The 12,655-nt window shown below is 45.7% G+C and overlaps 1 protein-coding gene across 5 annotated transcripts in view; it reads right to left on the reverse strand.

Moving 5' to 3' along the window:
- Positions 1 to 11,484, reverse strand: part of CREBBP (CREB binding protein) — a 167,840-nt gene extending 156,356 nt beyond the window's left edge. For all 5 annotated transcript variants that reach the window (XM_061600152.1, XM_061600150.1, XM_061600149.1 and 2 more), the window contains exons 1-2: positions 11,103 to 11,484; positions 6,070 to 6,782 (exon numbers count right to left, since the gene is read on the reverse strand). In XM_061600152.1, the coding sequence (XP_061456136.1) occupies positions 6,070 to 6,782; positions 11,103 to 11,187 (798 nt within the window). In that variant the 5' untranslated portion in view covers positions 11,188 to 11,484. The remainder of the gene's footprint in view (positions 1 to 6,069; positions 6,783 to 11,102) is intronic.
- Positions 11,485 to 12,655: the final 1,171 nt, after the last annotated feature.

Raw genomic sequence — 12,655 nt, forward strand, 5'->3', positions numbered from 1 at the left:
TTGTCCACGTAAGAACTCTGGCCGCAGCATTCTGCACTAGCTGAAGTTTCCGAACCGTCTTCAGAGGTAACCCAATGTAGAGTGCATTACAGTAGTCCAATAGAGGTTACCAGAGCATGAATAACTGAGGCAAGGTTCTCTCTGTCCAGATAGGGTCGTAGCTGGGCTACCAGCCGAAGCTGGTAGAACGCATTCCGTGCCACCGAGGCTACCTGAGCCTCAAGTGACAGGAGCGGATCTAATAAGATCCCTAAACTACGGACCTGCTCCTTTAGGGGGAGTGTAACCCCATCAAGGGCAGGTCGAACATCAACCATCTGGGCAGAAAGCCCCCCCACCAACAGCATCTCAATCTTGTCAGGATTGAGTTTCAGTTTATTAGCCCTCATCCAGCCCATTATCGCGGCCAGGCAGCGGTTTATTTTTTATTTATTTTATTTTATTTATTTAATTTAATTTATATACCGCCCTAAGCCAAAAAGGCTCTCTGGGCGGTGTACATAGAGGATAAACAAGAAAATATATGAATAGAACAAATATAAGAAAATCAAAAAGCAAAACAAACAAAGAACAGAAACCAAACATTAACAGCCTCACCTGAATTAGATGAAAAGGAGAAGTAGAGCTGCGTATCATCAGCATATTGCTGGAAACGCACTCCAAAACTCAGTGCGGCAGCTCCTGCACTCTGGAACTACCTGCCCACCAGTGCCTGCTAAAAACATTTTTGTAAAGCTCACATACATTATAAACTAAAATTACAGATTAAAATAATTATAAAATACATTAAAATAAAATCAGTTGAAAATATACATTATAAGCTGGTCACATATTAAAATATGTATTTTCAACTTTTGATTTTATTTATATTTTGATTTTTAATTTTTGTTGTTGTTTTAAACCTTAATTTTATTAACTATTTGAATGCATACTATCTAGTTTTGGTGAACTGCTTATAGGTTTAATTTACAATTAAGTGGCATACAAATTGTTTAAATAAATAAATATTATATTGTTGTAACCTACCCTAGGACATTATGGTGAATGGAGAGTAAGAAATCTTATAAATAAAATAGTAAGTTTAGAAACCATTGTTAAGAAAACAAGAACTTTTCAAGAGCGATAAGGGGGAAAGACAAATTTAAAAGTCAGGCTTAAATAAGATACACTCCAAGACTATTGTGGTAAGCTGAATACTACTTAAAAAAATTAGGTTACCAGTAACATTATTACAGATGGAAGAGACCTCTTTTCATGAGACATAATTTTAACAAGGGGTCACAAAATTTTGAAAAATTAGAATCCACTCAAAATTCATACACATTGTAATGTGTATAAAAGCAAACAGCAGCTAGCATAAACTATGAGATACTACAGTTTCTTTGCTAAAACATATGCATATAGTATCTTTATAGTCAATCTCTAGAATTCTATGGACGGGATTCAGAAAACCACACTACCATTAACAGACGGGGAGCTTAAGCAGGTCTTTATTTGTGAAAGAGTGTGCACTGTTTCTAGAAGGGGTACAAAGTTAATGTACATTCCCAGACCAAGATAAACTGCTTCTCAAACCTAAGGCTATATACTTGCAGTCTGAGAATAAGATAGTTGCTTCAAACTGGTAGCAGAGATCAGGCTGAAGAGATCCGGGAGCTGCACCCGGGAAATTGTTAAACTCTAGCTTGTGGCTTATAGCATTTCCAGAGAAGCCATCTCTATATGTGTAATTCTTCAGTAATATTTCACTTAACTTTAGCAATCAGGAAGCCCACTTGGCCTGTGGCTACTATTTGCACAATATGAATAAATATAACCTGCAAGCATTTTTTTAGCTTTAGCTTTAAATAATATTTTGATAGTTTTCTCTCTAATCAAAATGTGAATAGTTGACTTAGTTTGAGAAAACTAGGGAACTATTATTCACAAGAAATTTTCAAACAAAGCTGGAAATGTGAAACTTTTAAGAATTTGGTTATAAGGCTCATCTTACCTGTGCAGATGCATCTGCTCTAGGTAAACACTTCTATAAATGCCAAACCCAGCTTAAGGCACGTCACCAAACTAGTTCATTTTACCAAAAGAGACTATGGGTGATATTCAGTACTGGTCCTTCTCAAAACAGGCTAAAGAATCATTTACCAAATATCTAATTCTGAACAGCATCTGCATTTTTTAAAAAGTCTGTTTTTTTTGTGAGCAGGCTACAGCTTTCTTACTGGCAAGTAAAAATGCCTGCTGCTTGAGGCTACAAATTTGTGAATTCTGCTAAGACACATCCACCTATGTACATTATAATACGGTAACATGATTATCACAGGTCTTATGCACTATGGACAAATGCATGTGCACCTGGGAAGGACTATAGCTCAAAGGTAGAAGACACACTTTACAGGTAAAAGGCCCCATATTCTACCCATGGCATCTCCAGATAGGGATGGGAAAGAGTCCTGCATGAAACTATGGAGCAGGCGTGAGGAACCTGCTCATCCTCAGTATGTTGTTGGATTCCAATTTCCATCAGCCCCAGCCAGCATAGACAGTGGTCAGGGACAATCATGTTATGTTATAGTTCTGCCACTAGGCAAAGCAACCAGCCACTCCCTCTTTTTTTCTGCCCAATCAGTACAAAAACTTGCCTCACATATCAGACCTTCCCCTTGTTTATCCAGTTAAGATAGCTGATTATTACTTTACTTATCCTTAACAACAGTACACCTACCACCATGTGCTACCAAAGCAACATACTTTCGAGGGAGGTGCTTTATGAAAAATCCTTTCTCTTTTCCTCCATACGGCCTTTGTCTCTTCTTATAAGAGACAAAGAGAAACTAATAGAATAGGGGAGTTCTTTTTCTACTTACCACATACATACATCAATAGGAAATCACAGAAGGAGCATACTAGTGAGCAACCTTGGGGCATGGGGAGATCTTAAATTACACAAACATTGGTTTTTTGTTTTGTTTTACATCTTTACCATCCTTAATCACATGCAATCCCAGTGGCCTGCCAGCAAGCAAACAGTTGACCATGACTACTTATTTTATATATTTAAACTATTTACAACCCACTTTTCATCTATACAGATACCAGAACATTAAAAAAAGCTAAGCAAATCATACAAAAGACAACAACAACAACAACAACACACACAAAAACACACCCATCAAAGCAAATAAAGGCAGATTAAAACAACAAGATCAGGCTAAACTATCAGTCTGAAATACCCTGAAAAATAAGTCAGTCTTAACATGGCACTGAAATGATAACAAAATTGGCCATTCCAGACAGGGCACCAAGACTGAGACGGGTCTATCCCAAACCACAACACAGCAACCTTTGGCCCACAGGTTAGCCTCCTCCTCAAGAAATTGGCAAGCTGGAATAGGGAAGAGGCATTCCTCAAGGTATTTGGATTCCAAGCCATGCAGGACTTTTAACGTAAGCAACAGCACTATTAACTGGGCTTGGAAGCAAATACTCATTCAATATTATTCTTTTAGAATTGGTGTGATTCTGTTTGGCTGCACCAGTTAAAATTCTGAGAGGTAAAAGTTCTTCAGTGATCTTCAAGGGCAGCTCCACATACAACACATTACAGTAATCCAATTAGGAGGTTAACAGAATATGAGTCACCATGGCCAGAGACTATCCCTATCCAGGAACTGTCGTAGCCAGCTGAACATAGAAAAAGCCACCTGAGCCTCTAGTGACAATTGGATCCAGGAGTGCTCCCAGAATATGTACTTGTTAAAAAACATAAGAAGAGCCTGGCTGCTGGATCAGACCAGAGATCCATCCAGTCCAGGATATCGTGTTCTGACAGGGGCCAACCAGATGCCCCAAAGGGAAGCTCACAAGCAGAACCTGAGTGCAACAGCACTCTCCTCACTTGTGATTCCAATAACTGGTATTCAAGAGGCATCCTGTCTCCAACAACATGAAGTGTTGCAGGACTCCACAATGCAACTACCAAGATGCCAAGGAGATATATTTATATTTGATGTACACCGCCCAGACAGCCTCACTATGGGCGGTATAAAAATTAAATTAAATTAAATAAATAAATAAAAATAAATAAATGCCCCCCCCCACTTTCCAACTTTTTGAAACAGACCCTACAGGTAGGAGCGGAACCAGTATATCACCATGCCTCTAACTCCCATCTCACAGAGTCAGTACAGCAGGATACCATGGTCAATATTATCAAAAGCCAGTGAGACATCCAGGAGTATCGACAGGGTCACAACTCCTCCCATTTCTCTCCAACAACAATCATCAGGGCAAGACTGTCTCAGTACCAAACTGAGCCTGAAATGGGTCCAGATAATGCACTGCATCCAGGCATGCTTGGGGGGGGAGGGAACCATCACCACCACCCTTCTACAGCACCTTGTCTAAAAACAAGATGTTAGCAATTGAGCAACAGTTATTATTGTCTCTCAGGTCCAAAGAAAGATACAACAAGGCAGAAGAATTAATTATTTCCCTTTCTGCAAAAGGGAGACAAGATCATCACCACACACACTTCTGCCACACTAATTTTATCTCCTGAAATCAAAACTTTAAATTCTACATGAAAAGCAAGAGGCAGTGAAGTCTGCTCAGCATTAAATAAGATGGAATAACATGCAACTCCTCAAGGCATATGATACCCAGACACTAACTCTCACCAGCTAGTATCTCTGATGATGATCCTGATCTATGACCATCTGGAATTATCATACAGAAACCCAGACATGTTACATTTTTTGTTTCTAACCCTCCAAAGTTTTTTTTTAGTTTTTTTTTTGGGTGGGGGAGATTCATTTCAGTGTTTGAGTTTTAAGCACAATTCACTGTCAGCAATGTATATGCTGCTATCTCCTCTGAAGCCATGTTATCCAACCCATTAAACTCTTTGGGCTCTATAGCAAGGGTGGACCCCCTCAGGTCCTGGGACTGAATACGGCCCTCCAGGTTTCTCGATCTGGCCCCAGGGACCTCCCAAGGCCACACTGCTCAATTGCTGTGCTCCACACCCACATCAAGAGCTTTTGCCTACCTGGAATGTGTGATAATGATAACTGAACTATGAAAATGTCCTCTTGCTTACCTGGGTGGAGAGAGGTGTGTGTGTAAATTTCTTTGCGCACTTGAAATGTAGCCTACTGTGCAAAGATCACATTCATTGCTCTTCCACCTTTTTGCCTCCAGCTCAAACCACAGGCATGAAGCCCCCAGAAGGCTTCCCACAGGGGAATGTGGCCCTCAGGTTAAACAAGGTTCGCCATCCCTGTTCTACAGCCAAATTACTGCATGCATACAAACATACATACACACACAATTCTCACATTAGTAGATCCTCACATTTTCTCCCCCTGCTTTAATGACAGGGGCGAGGGGGTATACTCTTGTTTGTCTGGAGTATTGTTCCTTGACAAAATCTGCTTTAGCCTACCCAGCATTCAAGCCTGTCTAATTCTATATTTCCCCTTGCATCTGGCAGCCACGTTCAATAGAGATGCTTAAGCCCAACAAAAATCCTTTCCTTAACAGCAACGAAGTACAGCGGTCCTTATACTGAACATTTGTAACATAGTAAAACCTGACGTTATTGAAGGTTGCATCCAATGCCAATCCTACTCAGAGCAGACCTTAGCTGGGCAGTTCTAAGAAAAAAAAAGTTTACCAGGTACCACAAGAGCGACAACTTGGCCCAGAATCAGACAGCTGTTTTAAAGTTATCAGCAACTGCTATTTGTTAAAAAGGTGTTTTAGAAACAATTAACAGAAGGCCACAGAACACTATATTTGCATTTAAAGATATGCTATAGAGGCACACAAGCAAGATTTAGTATTGTACTCCATACCAGACACAAAGAATGACTACTTTAAGTGAGCCAGCAAATTCCTCGACTGCTTAAGACAATTCAGTAAGATTTATCCCTACAGAAATTCTGTTGGATGGTTATGGAATCCAATTATTCAATAAGACCCAAGACAGCAAGAGACCTTCACCTTTAGCATTCATAAGATCAGTTCATGAAACAGTTTAACAACAAAACTGAAGTGACTGCCACATACTTTTGCCACGGCTCCTGCTTGGGCTGTGTTCAGGCCAGTGTGACCTGTCATTTGAGGAGACACTTGTGTCAAGGTCTCTGCCAGCACACTGCTTGCACCCCCTTGCATGGTGGGGGCAGAATACTGCATTCCGACACCTCGGCCTCTTCCAGCTGCTCCAAGAGATCCATTCATTACCTGCCCTTGTCCTTGCTGGGCCTGATTCATTAAACTGTGGCCAGAGTTACTGTTGAGAAGACCTGGATGAGCCTGGCTGAAGCCAGTGTTCATACACATCCCAGTTGCTGTCTGGGAGGTTGCTGGGCTGTTTGCCACCATCCCCATTTGTTTTTGTGCTTGGGAGTTCAGGGCCTGAGTAGCTGGAGTGTTGGGCCCAGATGTGCTGACTGACTGCTTTGCCAGATTTGATGCCGCATTATCCCCCTGGTTTAAGGGATTCTTGCCCATAACACCCAGGCTGCTAATATTGACGCTGTTCAGCTGTCCCTGGACTTGGCTGTTGACTCCTTGTGGGACAGGGCTGCTGGAGTTCACGGTCCCAATTCCTGGGTTGAGAGAAGAGCTACTGCCTCCCCTCAGAAGTTCAGAAAGTTGCTTGTGTTTGGAAGCTGCATCTTGAATAAGGTTCCCACTGCTGTTTAAAAGATTCAGTTCTCCGTTAGGGATCAGCTCGTCAGGAAGATCATTTTCCAAGTCAAACAGAGGTTCAAAATCTGCAAGATTAACAGAGATTGTTGTAAGAAAGAAAACAATCACACCCAGTTAATTTGTTTCTTGATGCAGATGTCCAGGAACTATCACAAGTACTATACAACTATACCTACAGGCTAAAACTTCTCTAAATAAATGAGAGGCAGTCACTAGAGAAAAGTGAAGTCCTCCTGTATTGCTGGTACATTGTTAAGCAGCCCAGTGCATTCTTCATTGCTCTCTAATGTAACATTCAGCTTAACTTTAGCATAAAGAACAAAGCACAGCTTCAGTGAATTAGTGCATGTAGGAGGAAGGGGGTGTTGTAAAATTGTCCTCTTTCTACTCAAGTATGACCAACAACCAAAATCCTTTAAGTAAATAACCATTTGTCAAACATTTTCTTCTATACCAAAAGCTTTAAACCTAGACTCGGCAAATTTTTCCACAGCAGAACTGCTGCAGGACAGCACCAGTCTAATATAAATGTGAGCCTTCAGGGCAAGCAGAGGGTGTGTGTGTGTATGGACCACTGGCCATAGTGGAGACCTTGGGCCAGTTACAATCTCACCTCCTAGCCTACTTAATAGGGTTCTTGCGAGGAGATACCACTACCTTAGTGCCTTGGAAGAAGAGTGAAATAAAAATGGAATAAGCAAACGTTACCTTCCGCATCAACACAAAACAAATACAGCAATCAAGGATGAAGCAGCACACACAAATTTAGGGAAAAATGATTTTTATATCAATACATTGTCAATAGGAAAGTGCATTAGAAACACAAACTGCAACACCTCTATTGAGAGGACTACAAAAGTTGCATTCTGTCGCCCATAGCTACAAAAGTAGAATTGTCTATGTGGGAAAAGAAAGCTAATTCCTTTTAAACTGTAAAAGGTATTCAGGCAGGGCTCTACCTAGTTCAACAATATTTCTCACACATCAAATTGCTCTTCAAAACCTAAACCATAGGCTTGAGCTTCCAAACGTACAGGCAAACCATGATTTAGAGCTGCCTGCCAGCTTTCCTTTTCCAACTGGTCTTTTTTCAAAGTCTTTAAAGTGGAGGGGCCTCCAAAAGCACAGCAATAGCTGTAATTGGGTTTTTCAGTTCACATATCACACGAAACCCAAGTCAGCACAACCCTTTGTTTGCAAATCCACTTCAAAACCTAGTTTCCAAGGCTTGTACAAATCAGTTTGCCAGCCTGAAAATAATAACCCTAAGCCAAACCATAGCTTAGTACAAACACAGCAGCTCCTGGAAAGAGATCACAGCTCCTTTGCTCTTCCCCAATCCTTTCAGCTTACATGCAACACCTAAACCAAAATTTGACTTGGTGTCCTCTGAACCCGGCTTTGTGGTCAAGCTCTGTCCTCTCTAAGCACGATCTATAGCAAAGGTTTGCTCTTGACTACAGATCATGCTTAAGGAAGAAAGTGCTTATTCACGATCTTGTGTTTGGACAACACACTAAACCAAATCTTGGCTTAGCTGCCACGCCATACCAAGCTTAAAAGGGTGCAAGATCCTCTCTGGGAGCCAGCACATATCCGCAGTCCTAATAAGTCATAGCTTAGTTTACAGTGACAGGCAAACCAGGCTAGTGGGAAAACTCAGTGGGACGCTTCCATCGGACATTAAGCTTGTTTCAGTGTAGGAGAAGGCTTTCTTGGCAGTGTGGTATACCAGCCATGGAATGCTCTCCCCAGAGAGTCTAAATAGGTCCCAGGTAAGTCCCAGGTATACAGCTGCAAGCCAAATCTCTGAAACATTTAATAATCTGGAAGTTAAATACTACATTGACAGGAATCTCATGAGCCACCTGTATCACCATGTATCGGAGAAATACATCTACTGAAGCCCTGTCAACCATAGCAGTATGAACTCATTTGGAGAGCCTGAGATGATCCATCACGCCATCCAAATGACCAAAACCACAACACTGGAATTATTCCAGCATCAAGTCATGTTTTGTCCCGTCTCAAACTTAACATCTCAAACTTAATGCTCTAGGTTGTTCAGCATTGTCCTTAGTATGTTTTGTAAACAGAAAACTTCCAAGACACAAGTGAACAGCATGTACAAAGGATAGGTTTTTCGCTTTGTTCAGCATCTTAACATGCCCACAGTGTTATTGCCAATTAATAGATTCTAGAAGACTCAACATCCTAGGAAAAAGGTGAAATACCAAAGTAATCCAAACCCTAGCTATAAATCTGCAACCTGATGCACTTTTTACTTGAAAGAGCATTCCAACTGTGTAAAAATGTCTTTCCATGGGGATATGCGGAGGGTGAGATTAATTTTTAATACATGTTGATATTATATCCCTTTTTTTTCACAGTGCAACCTAAGGCAGCCTACATGTGGTTCCCAGACAGTTGCCCATCCAGGCACTAACTAGTCCCACACCTTCTTAGCTTCAGCATTCAGACCATAACCTGGATCCAGAGAGACAAGATGTGCAGCATTCACAGGGCACTTTTAAGAGATTCCCTCTCAACAACTGCCCTTACTGAACTGCTAAAATTAAAATGTAGTTTGGCAAAATCTTAGGGGGGAAATGCGGTTGGCTACTTAGATGTAGCACAAACACACACCCTCCAGACTGTAGTCAGAATAATCAACTTCATTAAAAACATTCCCAAGTGAGTATTTGTTTGATGTATGCCAACCACCTGTTTATCAATGGTTCCTTGTCAAACTGGGGGGAGGCAACAAGCGGGGTACCACAGGGATCGGTCCTAGCCCCAGTGCTCTTTAACATTTTTATGAATTACTTGGATGAGGAGATGCAGGGAATGCTTATCAAATTTGCATGATACAAAATTGGGAGGGATAGCTAATACTCAAGAGGACAGAAACAAAATTCAAAGTTATCTTGATAGGCTGGAGCACTGGACTGAAAATGAAATTTAACAGGGCTAAGTGCAAAGTTCTATCCCTAAGAAAAACACAGTTATAAGATGGGGAAAACTGGGGTCAGCAATACTATACGTGAGAAGGATCTTGGAATAATTGCTGATCACAAGCTAAATATGAACCAACAGTGCAATGTGGCTGCAAAAAAGGCAAATGCTGTTTTCGACTGCATTAACAGAGGAATAGATTCCAAATCGCGTGAAGTACCAGTCCCCCTCTATTCAGCACTGGTTAGGTCTCATCTTGACTACCATGTCCAGTTCTGGACACCGTGCTTTAAGAAGGATATAGATAAACTGGGTTCAGTGGAGGGCAACAAGGATGATCAGGGGGCTGGAAATAAAGCCATATGAACTGGGCATATTTACCCTTGAGAAGACTGAGGGGAGATATGACAACAATCTTCAAGTACTTGAAAAGTTGTCACACAGAAGAGGACCAAGATCTCTTCTCAATCATCCCAGAGTGCAGGACAGTGAATAATAGATTCAAGTTGCAGGGAGCCAGATTTCAACTGAACATCAGTAAAAACTTCCTAACTGTTAGAGCAGTACAACAATGGAACCAATGACCCAGGGAGGTGGTGGGTTCTCCGACATTGGAGGCATTAAAGAGGCAGCTGGACAGGCACCTGTCAAGTATGCTTTAATCTGGATTCCTGCACTGAGCAGGGGGCTGGACTCCATGGTTTTGCAGGCCCCTTCCAACTCTACAATCCTATGAATCTACCTCTGATAGTTAAAACTTCTTTTGAACGGTGAACCCTGGTGATGTGTATTAGAGTGTACAAGAAACAGCTGAAAGGTGTCCACCTTATGCCAGAGAACCAAAGCAAGCTTTGATTCTGAAAACCTAAAAGAGAAGTAATCTACACTTGTTTGAAAAGGTGTTCCCTCTTAGCCAGCCCACCTCCTTGGTAGTTTGAAAGAACTGTCAAAGGAAGGGTGGAATTGGGGCTGTTCTTCACCTGAGGTTCGTCTATAAACACACCTGTTTAGGAAGCCCAGAACGAGAGCTACTTAAAGAAAACGGGCAGCTTTAACGTACTTGCAAAAACGAATAATGTACAATTCAACTGACAACACAGCAAAACCAAGAAAAAGCCACCAGAGGAAACTGAATTCGGCTTGACAAAATGCAGCAAAGTCGCAAGTATTGCCAGTTTCTCCCCCGCGCTGCCCAGGCTCCCACTTCGGGGGTCATTCTGGGATGGGGAAAGGGCAGCAAGTGTGGGAGCCCATCACTCCACCCCTCCGCCGGCACGTTTGACAGGGCAGGCCGGTAGCCCTGCCGCCGCCCGGCCAGTTCCGCTCAGGAGCCGCGGGAGAGGCAGCGCGAAGACCACCCAGGCCCGGACTTCCAGCGCGACCTCCCTCCCGAAGCCACCGGAGAAAGGCCTACGCGGGCTCCGCCTCACCTGTGGCGTCCGAGGCGGAGAAGCCCGGCGAGTTCAGTTTGGGCCGCTTCGCGTTGGGCGGCCCCTCCAGTAAGTTTTCCGCCATGGCCTCCTCCGCTCCTTCTCCGGCCACCTCCTCGTCGGCGTCCCCGTAGCGGTGCTGGCGGTGGCGGAGGCCGGGAGGCTCCCTGCTCAGCGCGACGCAGCCACGGCCGGCGGCCCACGCCGCTGCTGCCCCATGGAGCAGGAGGGGGCGGCTGGGCCGGGCGGGCCACGGCAGGCGGGAGCGAAGGAGCGGCTGATGGAGCCGGGCGCCCCTCCCCTCGCCGAGGTTCCCGGATGGCGCCTGCCCGCCCGCCCCTCAGTCCGGCAGCCGCTCACCACAGCAGCCCCCACCCACCGGGGCCCCCCTCCCTCCCTCCCTCCCTCCCTCCTTCGTGGCCCTTCGCGTCCGGCCCAGTACGGCCGGCGGCCCGACAGACTCGAGCGCCCGCAGGCCGAAGAAGCGGCAGCCAGGCTGCGGGCGGGCGGCTCCTCCGTCTTTCGCCCCGGCGGCGGCGGCTCCTTCGGGTGGGTCGGCCGGCGGCCAGTCCCGTCTGTGTCGCCCTCCCCGCGATTGCGCCCACACCCGGCGGCCCGGCTCCCGGCCTGGCCTGGCCTGGCCCGGCTCGGCTCCCGCCCGCGACGCGCTCCGGCTCCACGACAAGATGGCGGCTGTTGATCCCTCAATTAAAAAAAAAGAGAAAAGTTTTTTCTCTTCTCTTTTACAGAGACGAAGGGGCGGGGCGTGCGCGATGGCGTCACCTCGCGTGGACACGCCCCCGGCGCCTCCGTCAAGGAGCGAACGCCTGCACGCTCAGCTGAGTCGCCGAGCGGCGCCCGGTAGAGGGGCGTCCGCCGCCTGTCTTGGACGGAGGAACCGCGGGGCAGAGGCAGAGGCCCGGTCCTCCTCAAGGCTGCTCCTGCTGTCCCGTCGGGGCCGCCCGGGGGGCTTGACCTGTTGCCCGCCCCCGAGAGGAGCGGCGGCGTACGGAGCCTTCCTCGTCGCAGCGGCGTACGGAGCCTTCCTCGTCGCAGCGGCGTACGGAGCCTTCCTCGTCGCAGCGGCGTACGGAGCCTTCCTCCTCGCAGCGGCGTACGGAGCCTTCCTCGTCGCAGCGGCGTACGGAGCCTTCCTCCTCGCAGCGGCGTACGGAGCCTTCCTCCTCGCAGCGGCGAAAGCGGCTTCTCGTGCGGCCCTCGGGTGGCCGGTGCGGCTGCCCGGAGCCAGCCGGCACCCGGGAGCGCCGAGCGCGGTTCGAGGGCTGCGCTGTCGCGAGTGAAGCTGGCCTGGCCGCCGATGGCGTGGCGCCCGGGAGACGCACTTGTCTCCGCCTGGACGACGCGGGTTTCGCCGCTGCTGCTGCTGGGTTGCCCGTCGCTGCAGTCGGCACTTATCCTATTGCTGGGGCTGCCACGCGGGGCTGCCACGCGGGGCTGTTTCCAAGCTCCGCAGCGTTAGGAAGTTCTCCAGTATCCAGTGGGATGACTTTGGGAGTATTTCTCTCTGAACCTCAGCAAGAGTCTCATGACAT

Source organism: Rhineura floridana, chromosome 17 (genome assembly GCF_030035675.1).
Source record: "Rhineura floridana isolate rRhiFlo1 chromosome 17, rRhiFlo1.hap2, whole genome shotgun sequence".
NCBI classification, from domain to species: Eukaryota; Metazoa; Chordata; class Lepidosauria; order Squamata; family Rhineuridae; genus Rhineura; species Rhineura floridana.